Source organism: Nyctereutes procyonoides, unplaced genomic scaffold (genome assembly GCF_905146905.1).
Source record: "Nyctereutes procyonoides isolate TBG_1078 unplaced genomic scaffold, NYPRO_anot_genome, whole genome shotgun sequence".
Lineage (NCBI taxonomy): Eukaryota > Metazoa > Chordata > Mammalia > Carnivora > Canidae > Nyctereutes > Nyctereutes procyonoides.
Window position 1 is genome coordinate 42404261 of NW_026575052.1, and position 17969 is coordinate 42422229.

The following is a 17969-nucleotide window of genomic DNA, read 5'->3' on the forward strand; positions in this document are numbered from 1 at the left end:
CCAAATACTTAAAAAAATACAAAATGTATGGATTTCTATTACATAATGTCTCAAGCCAAGCTGTTCAGGGATGCAGGTTTAAATGGTAAATCCATAATAAAAAGTGAAGGATTATTTACCATGAAAAATCAAGATAACAGCTTTAAGGAGGTATGAGGACTGTCATTAGGAAAATGCAGGCAGGGAACCTTGGTATACTATTTTAGACCTCACTGATTCTAACATAAGTGCTGACTTACTATAATTTATTAAATGTAATATTTATGTTTTGTTCACTTTTCTAAGTACAAGTCATATATCACAATTTCATAAAAGGTTGGAAAAATAAAAAAGGAAATAGCCAAGCCATAGACTCTTTGACCACCAACACATCTAGACACAACCAGAGTGGAATGCAAAAGTAAATTTCTCACTCTTTAATATGTCCCTGTACCCAGAATGCAAGTGAAACACTTGCATTAGTCTGATCTAAAAGGCCCAAATAGGAAATTGGCAAGAAAAGTATTACTATGGTCTGTCTTCTATTTTTTCAAGGTAGAAAAAGGAAAAAATTATTCCAGGTAAAAAAAAAAGTAATCAATAATTCTCTTATTTGGGCTCACTAATAGAAACATTGTAAAGGCATAACTTACCCAGTAGGCACTATTTACTGTTCTGAATCGAAGAGTGTATTTTAAAGTAGATGAATGAGGAGCCAACACAGGCCTTATCCATTTTATTTGAAGCATTCGTTTGATGCCCAAAACTGATTTCACACTGAAAATCTCAGGTGGTTCAATTTTCACTGAAAATAAAAGTCATAAATTTCTCATATTTGCAAAAAGACCAGAAGGTGCCAATAACATCCACCTAAAATTGAAAAAAAAGAAAACTAGAAAGGAAATCATAATGCGTATTTTGTAATCTGTTATATGTAGATGGCATTAGGAAAGCAGTACAAGGGACACCTGAGTGGCTTAGCGGCTGAGCATCTACCTTTGGCTCATGTAGGGATCCTGAGGACCTGGGATGGAGTCCCTTCTCAGGCTTCCTGCAGGAAGCCTGCTTCTTCCTCTGTCTATGTCTCTGCCTCTCTCTGCATCTCTCATGAATAAATAAATAACATCTTTAAAAAAAAGAAAGAGGAAGGCAGTACAAAAGGAATGGTGCCACCCTTGGTTCTCCCACCTCCCCCACCCCACCATAAAAAGGAATGGCCAGTGAGAACATTCCTCTGATTTTTCTACAAATGTACCTTTTACTGATTGGTTCCAGATCTTATGCCAACAAGAAAGGAGGTCAAATGAAGAGACTACATGACTAGAAAATGTGTTGTTTCCCTTATTTACTCTCCATTCCCCTCAACCTCTCTTTCCTAGACTCCCAAAAGTGTCTAGTAGAAAGCACCTCATTTCCCTTGAACACTATGAATATTCTCACCCTAAATCTCTCTCTTTCAAAATACGTAACATTTTTCTGGTTTTCAAAGTAGCATATGCTTATTCCAAAAAGAATTAAATATAGAAAAATACAGAGAAAAAGTTTAAATCATCCATACTTCCATCAACCAGAGCCATTATAACATTCTAGTGTATTTCCAGGCTTTTCTTTTTTTTTTTTAATTTTTATTTATTTATTTATTTATTTATGATAGGCACATAGTGAGAGAGAGAGAGAGGCAGAGACACAGGCAGAGGGTGAAACAGGCTCCATGCACCGGGAGCCCGACGTGGGACTCGATCCCGGGTCTCCAGGATCGCGCCCTGGGCCAAAGGCAGGCGCCAAACCGCTGCACCACCCGGGGATCCCCTTTCCAGGCTTTTCTATGTAAATATTTGACTATTTGTTAAACAAAGTTGGTATTATGCTAACTAAAACCTTTGTCTTCTTAAATAACATTATTCAATCAGTATGTACTGTCTAGCATTAAAAATTCTTTCAAACAATGAATTTAATAAGGTTGCAAGATATAAAACTAATATACAGCAATCTGTTGCATTTCTATACACTAGTAACAGAGTAGGAGAAAGGAAAATTAAGAAAACAATCCCATTCACATTTGCATCAAAAAGAATAAAATGCCTAGGAATACATTTAAACAAGGAAGTAAAAGACCTGTACTCTGAAACCTATGACACTGGTGAAAGAAACTGAAGACAACAGAAACAAATGAAAAGATACCATGCTCATAGATTGGAAGAATTAAAAAATTTTAAATGCCCATACTACCCAAAGCAATATACAGATTCAGTACAATCCCTATCGAAATGACAACAACATTTTTCACAGAACTAGAAAAAAATAATGCTAAAATATGTATGGAACCACAACAGACTCCAAATAATCAAAGAAATCTTGAAAAACAAGAATAAAGCTTCAAGTATTACAATCCAAGATTTCAAGCTACACTTCAGAGCTAGAGCAATCAAAACAGCATGGTACTGGCATAAAAACAGACATATAAATCAGGAACAGGATTGAGAGTCCAGAAATAAACATAAACATATCATCAATTAATATATCACAAAGGTGGCGAGAATATACACTGGGGAAAAAGAATCTCTTCAATAAATGGTGCTGGGAAAACTGAATAGCTACTTCAAAAGAATAAAAGTGGACCACTTTCTCACACTATGCACAAAAATAAACTCAAAATAGATTAAAGACTTAAATATGAGTCCTGAAACCATAAAACTCCTAAAGGAAACACAGGCAGCAACCTCTTGGACATTGGCCTTAGCAACATTTTTCTAGATATATCTCCTCAAGCAAGGGAAATAAAAGCAAAAATAAGCTATCAGGACCTCATCAAAATAAAAAGCTTTTGCACAGTGAAGAAAATCATCATCAAATTGAAAAGGCAATTTACTGAGTGGAAAAAGAAATCTGCAAATGATATATCCAAAAAGGGGCTAATATTCAAAATATATAAAGTCATACAACTCAATGCCAAAACAAAACAAAACAAACAAAAAACCCCCACACAATTTGAATTAAAAAATGGGCAGAGGACCTGAAAAAGACATTTTCCAAAGACAAAGAGAGGGTGAAGAGATACAAGTAAAGATGTTCAACATCACTAATAATCAGAGAAATGCAAATCAAAACCACAATAAGATACCACCTCATACTAGTCAGAATGGTATGAGAAAAAGACAAGAAATAACAAGCATTGGTGAAGATGTGAAGAAAAAGGAACCCTCATACATATCCATAACTCTAGGTATACGCCTAACACGTACCTACCATATCCTTGAGTTTTGAATCACTTTTGGGTCTTCACCTCTTTGAGAAAAAAAAAATGAGTATATAAGAATAAAAATGATACTTACTTATGGCATCTAAGTTCCAATATGTTATATCAGATTTCATTATACCATCTGCATTTTGAGCTTCTACTTGAATGGTGTAATTATCTGGGTTTGTTATTGTTGGAGGAAGAAAGGAGCAAGAAGCATGATTTCCCCTTGTAGAATTATCAGTTGAGCAAATATCACTTTTATATCCATAAGAGCTTTGAAGGAAAAAGCAATTCAACATGAGTTTAGTACAGCAGTTTGGAAACAAAGTCATACGTAACATATTAAGCATGTATTTATTAGTTTCATTCTGGGTTTCTCTTGAGGACTATATCAACCCAAATATGATGCCTCTCTCCAAATTGCTTCATCTCTTCCCAGGAGAGATCAGTTACCTGCTTTTTGCCTGAGATGCTATGAGCCATGGAGACTTCCTTGCAATTGCAACTCTGTAAGTCCACCAAAATCTATGCTTGTAATACATCTCCTAATGATAAGAAATACTGACTAGGATCCTGAAAACCCCAGATTCTAGCCTTGAGAAGTTATTCTTAAAAAAAAAAACAAAGAGCATTTGTTAAATAAAGAGTGGTAGATATATAAACAGAATTTAAAATACAGTTTTTAATACATCTATAGTTATTGATATGGAAAGATGCCTGTACTCTTACTGGTGGTAGAAAAAAAAAGGATGCATATTAAGTATTGAATAATCACATTTATATAAACTTATATATTTATATAACTATTCTTAGGGCAGCCCAGGTGGCTCAGTGGCTTAGTGCCACCTTTGGCCCAGGATGTGATCCTGGAGACCTGGGATCAAGTCCCACATCGGGCTCCCTACATGGAGCCTGCTTCTCCCTCTGCCTGTCCCTGTGCCTGTGCCTCTCTCTCTCTCTCTCTCTCTCTCTGTGTGTGTGTCTTTTGTGATTAAATAAATAAAATTTAAAAAAAATGAAGTCTTCTTATTTAAAAAAAAAATAACTATTCTTAGAGATGTCTGGAAAAGTATTCATCAAAATGTTAAAGTTATTACCTTTAGTGATGGAATTTCAAGGTTTTTTTTACATTCTTTTTATTTTTCAGATTGAATTTTTTACCATTGGCATATATTGTTTTCAGACAACTCATTAAATTTTTTTCCTTAGACATATAGGTAACTTAAATCCTATCAAATTACAACTTAATGAACACAAGTACAAAGATTGGTAGAAATCAGGGATCCCTGGGTGGCGCAGCGGTTTGGCGCCTGCCTTTGGCCCAGGGCGCGATCCTGGAGACCCGGGATCGAATCCCACATCGGGCTCCCGGTGCATGGAGCCTGCTTCTCCCTCTGCCTATGTCTCTGCCTCTCTCTCTCTCACTGTGTGCCTATCATAAATAAATAAAATAAAATAAAATAAAAATTTAAAAAAAAAAAAAAAAAGATTGGTAGAAATCAGATGGGTAGGTATAGTCAGAGTCTCCATGGCTATGGGAATGATATCAGAGATGAAATAGAGAATAGAAAAGGCCCCACTTTGCAAGATGCCAGTGTTGGCTGGGGCTGAGGGCAAAGGAGCAGAGCTTAAATATATAGAATAATAAAATTTTGAAAGTAAAAAAGACTTTAAAGGTTTTCTATGGTTATTGTGCAGTGTAAAAATGGCCTCCAGAGTAATATTGGTTTGTGGTTAAAAGCACAAGCTCTGAAAGCTGGCCAGGTTTGAATCCTATGCCTTGGGCAAGTTTCCTAACCTCTCCATGCCTGAGTTTACTCATCTCTAAAATGAGAATAGTAATATATCTATAACATAGCACTGTTAGGAGGATGAAATAAGCTGATATACATAAAGTACTTTTAAAATGTCAGCCACTTAGTCAAAAAGTGAGATGTTACTATCATTGTTATTAGTACTATTACTATAGTTGAATATTTTTGCATCTATTCATGCTATAACCTTTAAGAAATACCCTTTCTTCCCTTCTTCCCTTTTCTGCACCTCTAGAGCTCCTTTACCTCTCAGTTCAAAAGTCACTACCTCCAGAAAGGCATCCCAACTCCTCTTATTCTTCCCCAAGGAAAAAGCCATTCTATCATTTCTGATCATCAGTAGGTTTTTTGTTCATACCACTGACCCAACATCATCCCTTCTAAGGGTTGCCCATCCACAAGAAATCTTCCCATTCTAGCTTGAAGAGATATTCTCAGTGATAAGCTTAGAAAAGTACAAACCAATCTGGGAGTCCTGGAGATCCCAGCAGGCCCGAGCCATCAATAAGGGTTGTATACAGGCCTAAGAACACCAAGGCCTGGGGCACCTGGGTGGCTCAGTTGGTTAAGCACCTGACTTCAGCTCAGGTCATGATCTCAGGGTAGTGGGACTGAGCCCCACATTGGGCTCCCTGCTCAGCGAGGAGTCAGCTAGGCCCTCTCTCTCTCTGCCCCTTCCCGCCACCCCACCTTCTCGTGTTCTGTCTCTCTCTGAAATAAATAAATAAAATCTTAAGGAAAACACAACCAGGTGCTTCCTACTTTTACATGACCAATGGGTGAGAATGATAATGCACAGGGAGTGATGGAAGAGGTCGAATGACTCCTTAAAAGAAAAAATAGGAGTACACTTACGGAGGTTCTAGATTTTCATTCTACAGGTACTTTCTATTCAATACCGGGCCTAGAACTAATAAATCTGAGGGAAGATAAAACACTTGGACCATGGATTATTGGGCCTTTATCACTCATTTTCAGAAGCAGGGCTCAGCAAAGTAGGCCTGCAGGCCAAGTATAGCCTACTTCCTGTTCTTGTATGGCCCACAGGTTAAGAACAGGTTTTATAGGGACGGTGGCTCAGTGGTTGAGCGTCTGCCTTTGGCTCAGGTCGTGATCCTGGGGTCCTGGGATCAAGTTCCATGTCAGGCTCCCCACAGAGAACCTGCTTCTCCCTCTGCCTATGTCTCTGCCTCTCTGTGTCTCTCATGAATAAACAAATAAAATCCTTAAAAAAAAAAAAAACAGGTTTCATATTGTTAAATGGTTGGGGAAAATACATAAAAAGAAAAAACTTTGTGGCATGTAAAAATTATATGAAATTCAAATTTCAGTGTTCACTAATAGTTTCACTGGACAACAGTCCGGTCCATTGGTTTACACATTGTCTATGGCAGCTTTCCTGCTATAGCAGGAGTGTTAAATATTTTCACAGAGACACAATCTCCTCTAGGTCTAAAATATTTACTATCTGTCCCTTTATAGAAAAAGTTTCCTGACCTCTGTTTTAAATCATCTCTCTGACATATCATTGATATATGAGTACTGCAAAGGATAGTGTTTGCTTTTTTCCTTTTATCCTACCATAAAAAATGACATATACTTTCCGTACAACACTAGTTACCAATTTCCAAGGGGTGGGGGGAAAATACATATAAATAAGATCTTGTATTTAAAAACAAAACAAAACAGAAACTTGGAATTACAGACTTTCTTTTTGAAACAGAAAAAATTTAAAGATAATCTTTCAATATTTCCTAACATGGGCTTCCTTATTCTTAGGGGAACATGAAGGACATAAAGGGTTTTATGAGCTATTTTTAAAATTTCAAAAAATTCTCTGCAAATGCTCACTAAAACATCTAGCTTTTGGCTAGAATTATAATAAAAATTTTATAATTTTTATCCTAATAGAATTAGAATAAAAAGGGATGCTTGAGGTAGTGACAAATGTGTGAATCACTGTCCGGGTGGAATACTTTTTGACAAGTGTCACAAGCAAATAAGTGGCAAACTGAGAAAAATTTACCTTAGTTCTGGGTTTGTAACCTCACTTACTATAATTAGATCCATAAAAAAGGAACAGTTTTATGACACATTATGGAAAGAGGACAAATATAGCTGAATATAGTAAACAAACAGATTTTTTCTACTGGTGACTATTCTCAGCTGATTCAGGGCTTCTCAGAGGAGGTCATCATAAAGTTACACCTCCTCTCCCTCTGTAGCTACAGATCCTGTCAGCATGGCTACAGTAGCCAAGATGTCACCCCAGACAATGAACGCAAATAGGGGTCACCAAGAAGCTGTAATGGAGAAAACACTTCACTTCATAATTGACTAGAACCAAGAATGAACCAGGAGTCTCTGCCTCCTTCCCTTACTCCCACTGATAGCACACAAGCTCCCATACTTACTAAGTTCTCTTCACTTTGTACCATGTATAACTGGCTTCTTTCTCTGGACTCCAGGTGCAAGTAAAATTTTCCTCGTAGTAGAAGATACAGGAAATGTTCTCAGGCTTAGCTGGCAGAACTAAATAAATACAAAGACACATACAATCATTTCATGAAAATAGGCAGATCAAAGCTGGTCTTTTTTGATTAGTTGATAATAGATTCTCCCATTCAGGGCCAACGAAAAAATCTAACTCCCTCTCTTCAAATATACCCCTCAAAGAACTAGATTTCTACTTTTTAAAAAACACTTTTTATATCTTACTCAAAAATAATATTTGAGAAGCAAAACTCATATTAAAATACCAGGTAAATATAAAGTGTTAGTTAAATACTAAATAAAGCATCAAATGCTAGAACCCGTCTGGGTAATTAGGCAATGGATGATATGTGGAAAAGAGAAAAACACAAAACATTCAACTATACCACACTTCAAACTTATGTATCAATAATTTTTCCCTAAAGGACTGCATTAATAGAGAAAATTTCTAAAATATCCTTATCTGTATTTTCATAGTTTATAAATCTTGCTCCTTGTAGTTTCTCACCTAGTAATACCTATTCCTTCATAGGAAAATCAGATACAATCTAGAATATGGATCTAGACCCTGCAAGGGTCCAGAGATAGAATCTATGGGTACATGAACTTAAAGAGGAAAATCTTTTCACTAGTTTATTGTTGAAATTAATAATTTCCTTTCATCATGAATGTGGTCAACAATCTATAGCTGAATCATTACTTGTGATGTCACCATCAAAAGAGTATTTTCATACTATATTTATATTTATTGCAAATACCTTGAAAATATCGAATACTACTGTAACTATTACTAATAATTAAAGTAATTATTAGGCCTTCTTATTTATTTCTTTTATTTTGATTGATTGATTGATTCATGAGAGACACACACACACAGAGAGAGAGAGAGAGAGAGAGAGAGGCAGAGACACAGGCAGAGGGAGAAGCAGGCTCCATGCAGGGAGCCTGACATGGGACTCAATCCCGGGTCTTCAGAATCAGGCCCTGGGCTGAAGACAGTGCTAAACCGCTGAGCCACCCAGGCTGCCCACATATTATTTTGAGAAGTGGTCCAGACATTTCACCAAATGACAAGGGGTTAATCTACACACTCATCCATGGACATATACACATACATAATTAAGAACAAAGGCAAATCTAAACTAAGGGCAATGTTCAGTTCTGAGACTGAAACTAACTTCTTTTTGAGTCTTTAGTAAAACCAATTTTAAGAAGCAGGCATTTTTGGGAGAGGAAGACAACTTAGGTTACCTTTTCATATCAAAGTAAAGCTTCAGTGCATCTAGGAAGAAGTCCCCGCAAGACAAGAAATAGGAAAAAGCCCATCACTTCTAGCAAGTAAAATACTCATGGGGATGGGTGGAGAGACAGTGAAAGTAAGGTAGAACAAGGAGCTCAGATGTCAGTGTTCTTGGTGGAGCAGTAGAAACACACAGATGGATCTGTGAAACAAGATCATCTGGGCTGGTGACCTACTTCATCAGGCACAGCCTGGGACAGGTCACAAGCCTTTAATCTAAAAGAAGCCTTATTGGATCCCTGGGTGGCTCAGAGGTTTAGCACTGCCTTCGGCCCAGGGCATGATCTTGGAGCCCCGGGATCGAGTCCCACATCGGGCTCCCTGTATGGGGCCTGCTTCTCCCTCTGCCTGTGTCTCTGTCTTTCTCTTTCTCTCTCTCTCTGTGTGTCTCTTATGAATAAATAAATAAAATATTTAAAAAATAAAAAAATAAAAAAATAAATAAAAGAAGACTTATGCTCCACTCAGCTTCAACTCCAGCATAATGCAGAAGTCCTAACACTGCAATGGCACAGTATAAGCTGACGCAGCAGCTCTATACAGGCAAGGGTATGCAGAGATCCTGAAGTCGCTGGTATCTCAGGGTGGGGAGTGGGTATAGATGTGTGATGTTGGTCCAGGCCTGGGATTTAGATGAAGAAACTTCTGCACACAGAAGACTTCAGGACCACAGGAAAACAAATGGGACATGAGCTTCAGGAACAGGTGCTAATTTGATGACTCAAAGTCTAGACAAAGCCACCTGTCCTGCAATAGATAGCAGAGGAAGCATGAGACCAAAGCAGGCAGTCCAGAGAAGACCAGAAGGCAACACAAAGACTTTCTTACATATATTCACAATCCCTTACCAGACGCTTTGCAGTCATATAAACCCTGATCATATACCCAGATACCATCTTAAAGAGGAGCAGGGGAAAGGCAGGAACTCTGGAAAGTGAGCATTTGCACCAGAGAGACTAAATTAGCTGAAAGACACTACAAACCAGAAGAAACTGAGCCAAGTTAACAAATAAGAGTGCTGCCCACTCTCCCCTCCTCCTCTCAACTCTGCCTGGCTTTCCAGGGGAGAAGAAACTTTTGGAATTGATTAGTTTGATCACAGACTATAAGGATGTTTTATTTTCTTTGCACACCTAACTCACACTATATTTATTTCACCTCTGTCAGAGGCATTAACTTCTAACAAAAAGGCAGCAAGCAATAAATGGTTCTAGAATGGATGGCATTCACTGTTTTAAGTCTAGGATTTTTGAATTTGTATATTTATTCATATATTTGTTCTATGAAATGAGCATTGTCCACATGGGTAAAGTAGCCCCTGGGAATAATAAATAAGAATGAGAGAGAGTTTGGTGACTGCATATTGTGTCAATACTCCCAGCTGTTTCTTGAGAAACTGCTTTCCTCTGAATGCTACACTCCATCCTTGAAGCACCTATTAGTTAGGGACTTCAGAAAGACTCCTCCAGTAACAAATGAGTTGGTAGGCACCATTTCACACCCCTGCCTCCCAGCATAAACACATAGCCACCTATGGGAACCAGTAATTTGCCCACACTCCCTACCTAACTTGCTTGCAACAAGTCCCCCACCCCATGCTTCAATGGATCTGCCCTTTCCAGTCACACTTGCCTCAGTCCCAGCACTGTGGAGCTCCTCCCACAAAAGATCAATATAAACCTCACTAGTGCTACATCTCTCAACCTGTGCCTTTTGCAGAGCCTTGGTCTTGATGGCGGCAGACTCTGAAAAAGCCTAAGGCACACCTTATTAAAAGTCCAAGACCTTCAGACAGTGTCCTTTGCAGATCTGCTTAGGCTGGCCAGTACCAATAGCAGCAGCTCCAGGTCTAAAGTAGAAGGCAGACCAGCATGTACTTTGTTTAAATGCAGGCTACACCTGCCAGGAACCAAACACTACTCACAACAGGCAGAGAGAGCCACTTCAGACAACTAAACTGATGCAAAAAGAGATAAGAATGCAACAAGGCAAATGCAATACCCACAGGAGAAACTCCCTAAAGAGCTAGGTCCTGGGGAGCAGAGAATGGTGCACTGGAAGGCACTTTAGGACCTCTTTTTCTTATGGCCATTACCTTTAAGAACAGGAGCTATAACTGACTTACCTTACACATAGAAAGACACAGACAATTACAAAAAATGAGAAAACAGAGAAATATATCCAAGTGAAAGAATTGGACCAATCCACAGCAAGAGACCTAAGCAAAACAGACATAATATGCCTGATAGAGAATCTATAGTAATGACCATAAAGATACTCATTGGACTTTAGAAAAGAGTAGAGGACATCAGTGAGACACTTAACAAAAAGATTTAAAAAAAGAATAAATCAGAGATAAAGACCACAATAAATGAAATTAAAAATACACTTAATGTAATAAATAGAAGGCTAAATGAAAGAGAGGAATGAATTAATGACCTAGTAGACAGAGTAATAGAAAGTAACCAAATTGAGCAAATGAGAGGGAAAAAAATTATGCAATTTGAGAACAGTCTTACGGAACTCAGTGACTCCATCAAGTCTGATTAACACTTGCATTATAGGAATAGCAGGGAAGAAAAGAGTAAAAAGGGGGGCAAAAACTTATCTGAAGAAATAATAGCTGAAAAAATTCCCTAATCTGGGAAAAGAAACATATATCCAGGTCCAAGAGGCACAGAGAACCACCCCACTCCCCCCCAAAAAAAATCAATGCAGGAGATCCACACAAGACACATAGTAATTAAAATCGTAAAAAAGTTGTGATGAAGAAAAACATCATAAAAGCGGCAAGAGAAAAAAAAGACAGTTACAAACAGAACAGTCCAAATATTTGGGACATAGAAAAATGGGATCTAAGAGGGAAGTTTACAGCAATACAGGCCTATTTCAAGAAACAAAAAAAGTCTCAAATAAACAATCTAAACTTACCTCTAAATTAGGAGCTAGAAAAATAACAAATAAAATCCAAAACCAGCAGAAGGAAGGAAATAATAAAGATTAGAACAGAAATAAATGATAAAGGAACTAAAAAACAATCCAACCGATCAATGACCAGGAGATGGTTCTTTAGAAAGGTCAATAAAATTGATAAATGTCTAGCCAGACTCATCAAAAGAGTGAGAGAGAAAGAGAGAGAGAGAGAAAAAAAAAGAGAGAGAGAGCTCAACAGAATCACAAATGTAAAAGGAGAAATAACAACCCACACCACAGAAAGACAAACAAATATAAGAGAATGTTACGAAAAATTATGTGCCAACAAATTGGACAACCTAGAAGAAATGGATAAGTTCCTAGAAACATAAAATTATCAAAACTGAAATAGGAAGAAATAGAAAATCTGAACGGATTCATTACTAGAAAGGAAATTGAGTTAGTAATCAAAAAACTCCAAGAAAACAAAAGTCCAGAATCAGATGGCTCCACAGGTGAATTCTAACAAACATTTACACAAGAGTTAATATGTATTCTTCTCAAACTATTCCAAAAAATAGAAAAGGAAGGTAAATTTCCAAATTCATTCTATGAGGCAAGAACCACCCTAATACCAAAACCAGACAAATCCACCAAAAAAAAGAGAACTACAGGCCAATATCTTTGATGAATATAGATGTAAAAATCCTCAATGGGATACCAGCAAATTGAATCCAATGATACATTAAAAGAAATCGTTCACCACAATCCAGTAGGATTTATCCCAAGATTGCAGGGGTGATTGAATATTCTCAAATCAATCAATGTGATACACATCATATCTAAAGGGAAATGATAAAAAACCATATGATCATTTCAATAGATGCAGAAAAACCATTTAACAAAGTATAACCCATTTATGATAAAAACTCTCAACAAAGTAGACATAGAGGGAACATACCTCATTATAACAAGGCCTTATATGGAAAAACCCACAGCCAACATCCTATTCAATGGGAAAACCTGAGAACATTCCCCTACGATCAGGAACAAGACAAAGATGTCCACTCTCACCACTTTTATTCAACATAATACTGGGAATCCTAGCCACAGAAAACAGATAATAAAAAGAAATAAGGTATCCAAATTGGTAAGGAAGAAGTAAAACTTTCACTATTTGCAGATGACATGATACTATACATAGAAAATGCTAAAGCGGGCAGCCCGGGTGGCTCAGCAGTTTAGCGCCTGCCTTCAGCCCAGGGCATGATCCTGGAGACCCAGGATGGGTCTCCCCGCATGGAGCCTACTTCTCCCTCTGCCTGTGTCTCTGCCTCTTTCTGTGTCTCTCATGAGTAAATAAATAAAATCTTTAAAAAAAAAAAAAGAAAATGCTAAAGACTACACAAAACAACTACTAGTATTGATCAATGAATTCACTAGTCTCAGGATACAGAATCAATGTACAAAAACCTGTTGCATTTCTATACACTAATAATGAAGCCACAGAAAGAGAAATTAAGAAAGCAATCCCATTTATAATTACACCAAAAATAATAAAGTACCTAGGAATAAGCTTAACCAAGGAGGTGAAAAACCTGTATTCTGAAAACTATATAACATTAATGAAAGAAATTGAAGATGACACAAAGAAATGGAAGACTGGAAGAAAAAATACCACTAAAATGTCTATCCTACCCAAAGCAATCTACACATTTAATACAATCCCTATCAAAATACCAACATTTTTCATAGAACCAAAACAAACAATCCTAAAATTTGTATGGAACCACAAAAGACCTCAAAGAGTCAAAGCAATTTTGTTTGGAAAAGCAAAGCAAAGCTGGAGGCATCACAATTCCAGAATTCTAGTTACACTACAAAGCTGTAGTAATCAAAATAGTATGGTACTGACATAAATATAGACACATAAATCAGAAAAGAATAGAAAACTTAAAAATAGGAGTACCTGCACGGCTCAGTTGGTTGAGCTTTGCCTTCCGCTCAGGTTGTGATCTCAGGGTCCCGGGATCGAGCCCTATATTGGACTTCCTGCTCTGTGGGGAGTCTACTTTTCCCTCTCCCTCTGACCCTCCTCTCCACTGTTGCTCTCTCTCTCTCTGAACTAAATAAAGTCTTTTTTTTTTAAAAAAAAAAAAGAAAATTTAGAAATAAACCCACAATTATATGGTCAGGGATTCTTCAACAAAGCAGGAACAAATATCCAATGGGAAAAAGACAGTCTCTTCAACAAATGGTGTTGGGAAAACTAAACAGCAACATGCAAAAGAATGAAACTGGACCATTTTCTTACACCATACACAAAAATAAATTCAAAATGGATTGAAGACCTAAATGTGAGACCTGAAACCATAAAAATCCTAGAAGAGAGCACAGGCAGTAATTTCTATGACATTGGTTGAGCAATATTTTTCTAGATAGGTCTCCTGAAGCAAGGAAAATAAAAGCAAAAAATAAACTGTTGAGACTTCATCAAAATAAAATGCTTCAGCACAGCAAAGGAAACAATCAACAAAACCAAAAGACAATCCACTGAATGGGATAATATATTTGCAAATGACATCTCTGATAAAAGGTTCTTATCTGAAATATATAAAGAACTGATACAATTCAACACTCAAAAAGAAAATAATTCAATTAAAAAATTGGCAGAAAAAAAATTGGCAGAAGACATGAACAGACATTTCTCCAAAGAAGGCATCCAGATGGTCAACTAATACATAAAAAGATGTTCAACATCACTTATCATCACACCTATCAAAATGGCTAAATCAAAAACAATAAAGAGTAAGTGTTGATGAGGATGTAGAGAAAAAGGAGCCTTCTTGTACTGTTGTTGGTGGAAATGCAAACTAGGAATGCCACTGTGGAAAATAGTATGGAGCTTCCTCAAAAAGTTAAAAATAGAAGTACCCTCTAATCCAGTAATCACACTATTTGATATTTACCCAAAAAAATACAAAACACTAATTCAAAAGTATTCATGCACCCCTATGTTTATTGCAGAATTATTTATAATAGCCAAGGTATGAAGCAGCTCGTGTCCAATGATAGATAAAGAAAGTGTGATATAAATAAATAAATAAATAAATAAATAAATAAAATATTCAGCCATAAAAAATAATCTTGCCATTTGTAATAACATGGATGGAGGTATAGAGTATAATCCTAAGAAAAATAAGTCATAGAAAGACAAATACTATATGATTTCACTCATATGTGGAATTCAAGAAACAAAACATATGAGCAAAGGGAACAAAGAGAGAGAGAGAGAGATAAACCAAAAAGCAGACTCTTAAAAAATAAACTAATGATTACCTGAGGAGAGGTGGGTGGGTGAATGGGTGAAATAGGTGATGGGGATTAAATAAGGCACTTGTCATGATGAACACTGGGTGATATATGGAATTGTTGAATCACTATACAGTATACCTGAAACTAATATAACTGTATGGTAACTACATTGTAATTAAAATACAACAAATTTTTAAAAAGATTTTCTGTCTTTACTGCATGCATGCTAAAAACCATGACAAAGACAGTGATCTCTTAAGTCCAAATGCTTAAAAAGACCGAAGTACCATTAGCATGATAAGTCATTGTCCATTACCTCACCTTCAATATGGAGGTGTCTATGTGTCTGAAATGAGTCTCTTGTAGACAGTATATTGATAGGTTTTGTTTTTAATCCAATATGATACTCTGGCTTTGGATTGGAGCATTTTTAACCCATATACATTCAGAATTATTATTGAAAGATATGAATTTAGTGCCATTGTATTACCTGCAAAGCCACTGTTTCTGTAGACTGACTCTGTTCTTTTTTGGTCTTTGCGACTTTTGGGCTCTTTGTTCAAATGATCCCCTTTAATATTTCTTGCAGGGATGGTTTAGTGATCACAAATTCTTTTAGTTTCTGTTTGTCCTGGAAGCTCTTTATCTCTCCTTCCATTATGAATGACAGCCTTGCTGAATAAAGGATTCTTGGCTGCATATTTTTCTCATTTAGCACCTTGAATATATCATGCCAGTCTTTTTCGGCCTGCCAGGTCTCTGTGGACAGGTCTGCTGCCAGCCTTATGTTTCTACCCTTATAGGTTAAGGACCTCTTGTCCTGGAGCTGCTTTCAGGATTTGCTTTTTATCTCTGAAATTTGCAAGCTTCATTACTATATGTCAAAGTGTTGACCATTTTTATTGATTTTGAGTGCCTTGTGGACTTAAATGCCTATTTCCTTCCCCAGATTAGGGAAGTTCTCAGCTATAATTTGTTCAAATAAACCTTCTGCCCCGACCCCACCTCCCCCCCCGCCCCCCACTCCCTTATCTTTGCTTATCTTCTGGGACCCCTATTAGAATATTATTGTGCTTTACGGAATCACTGATTTCTCCACTCATGATCCACTAGTTGTTTTTCTCTCTTTTTCTCAGCTTCCTTACTTCCCATCATTTTGTCTTCTATATCACTGTCTCTTCTGCCTTGTTTATCCTAGCAATTAGAACCTCCATTTTTTTACTGCATCTCAGTCAAACATCTGGTTCCCAAAACCAGAACCATCTGGTTCCATGGGTATCAGGAAAAAATTGTTTTAAGAATGAAATTCTAGGGGATCCCTGGGTGGCTCAGCAGTTTGGCGCCTGCCTTTGGTCCAGGGCGCTATCCTGAAGTCTCGGGATCGAGTCCCACGTCAGGCTCCTGGCATGGAGCCTGCTTCTCCCTCTGCCTGTGTCTCTGCCTCTCTCTCTCTCTCTATGTCTATCATGAATAAATAAATAAAATCTTTAAAAAAAAGAATGATATTCTACTCTACGTGAGCTTATTATAAATGAAGCTACATTTGTCTTATCCTTACTGCTTGGAATAGGACAAGAAAGCAATATTCTTTTTTAATATTTTATTTATTTATTCATGAGAGACACACAGAGAGAGAGAGAGAGCCAAAGGCAGACGCCCAACCACTGAGCCACCCAGGCATCCCAGAAAGCAATATTCTTTTTCAGTATATGTGCTGCCAAAGCAAGCACCAGAAAGCAATATTCTTATAAAGATATTGGAATTTAAGAAGAAAAAAATCCTATTTCTTCTACCCTCCTAGGTTCTGCAGCTGGAACCTTAAAGATGAGATTAACAAAAGACAGATTTAAAAAAAGAAAAACAGTTTATTAATGCATGAAGCACAATTCATACAGGAGAAATGTCAATGAAGAGTAACTCAAAGAGGTGGTTAGATCTCAGGCTCACATAGTATCTTAACAAAAATACAATAAATTTGTGAAGAAGAGACAAAACAAAGGAAAAGGAATTTGGTCTTTTTTAAAGATTTTTATTTATTTATTCATGAGAGACAGAGAGAGGGAAAGAGAGAGAGACAGAGAACACAGGCAAAGGGAGAAGTAGGCTCCATGCAGGGAGCCCGATGTGGGACTTGATCCCAGGACTCCAGGACCACACCATGGGCCGAAGGCAGGTGCTAAACCACTGAGCCACCCAGGGATCCCTGAAATTTAGGTTTTTAAGGGTAGTAAACTACAGGAAGGTAAATACAGGTAGGAAACTCATGGAGTAGCCTTCATTTCTGAATCTGTTGATTCTCATCATCTGTTTCCATATAAAAATAATCCTCAAGTCAAAGTGGCATATTTTGCAAGGGAATATTCTGATCCCTTACCCAGGTATTACAGAAAATATTTGTTATAAATAAAATATATGTTCAGTTGTATTTCCAATGCTTATCAATATCTCCCCTTCTTGGACATATGGCAAGATTTTATTTTCTTGCTTCCTTGAAATTAGGTGTGGCCATATGACTTGCTCTGGCCAGTGACATAAGAGGAGCGTTTAAGTTCTGGTGTATGATTCTCCTTTTTCTCCTTCTTCTGTTCCTGCACACTCTGTAAATTCATGCTGAGATGATAGTGTCTTAAGATGGTAGAGCCTTAATCACCCTGGGCTCCTGCCTACTTCTGATAGACATATAGAATTTGCCATTTTAAACACTGAGATTTTCGCAGCATGAACGACTTCCCTGAGTAATGTGAAAAAAGAGACAGTTTGCTTTAAAAATCCAGGATGCTAAGACTTGGGAGAATAATTCATTTAATCAGTAGTTTTCTTTCTTCTCTTCATGTGTCCTCATGAATTCAAATTCTACACATGTATCTCAGGCCATTTGAGATTAGTTTTATCACCATTTGGGGATGGGAAGAAC

General features: G+C 37.1%; 1 protein-coding gene across 2 annotated transcripts in view; it reads right to left on the minus strand.

Moving 5' to 3' along the window:
* Positions 1–17969, minus strand: part of IL31RA (interleukin 31 receptor A) — an 82432-nt gene that overhangs the window by 36308 nt on the left and 28155 nt on the right. The window contains exons 3-5 of one of the 2 annotated variants that reach the window (XM_055331805.1): positions 7449–7566; positions 3312–3493; positions 633–784 (exon numbers count right to left, since the gene is read on the minus strand). In XM_055331805.1, coding sequence (XP_055187780.1) covers positions 633–784; positions 3312–3493; positions 7449–7566 — 452 coding nt within the window. Of the gene's footprint in view, positions 1–632; positions 850–3311; positions 3494–7448; positions 7567–17969 lie in introns of those variants that run through there. The other variant, XM_055331806.1, reaches the window with a different exon arrangement.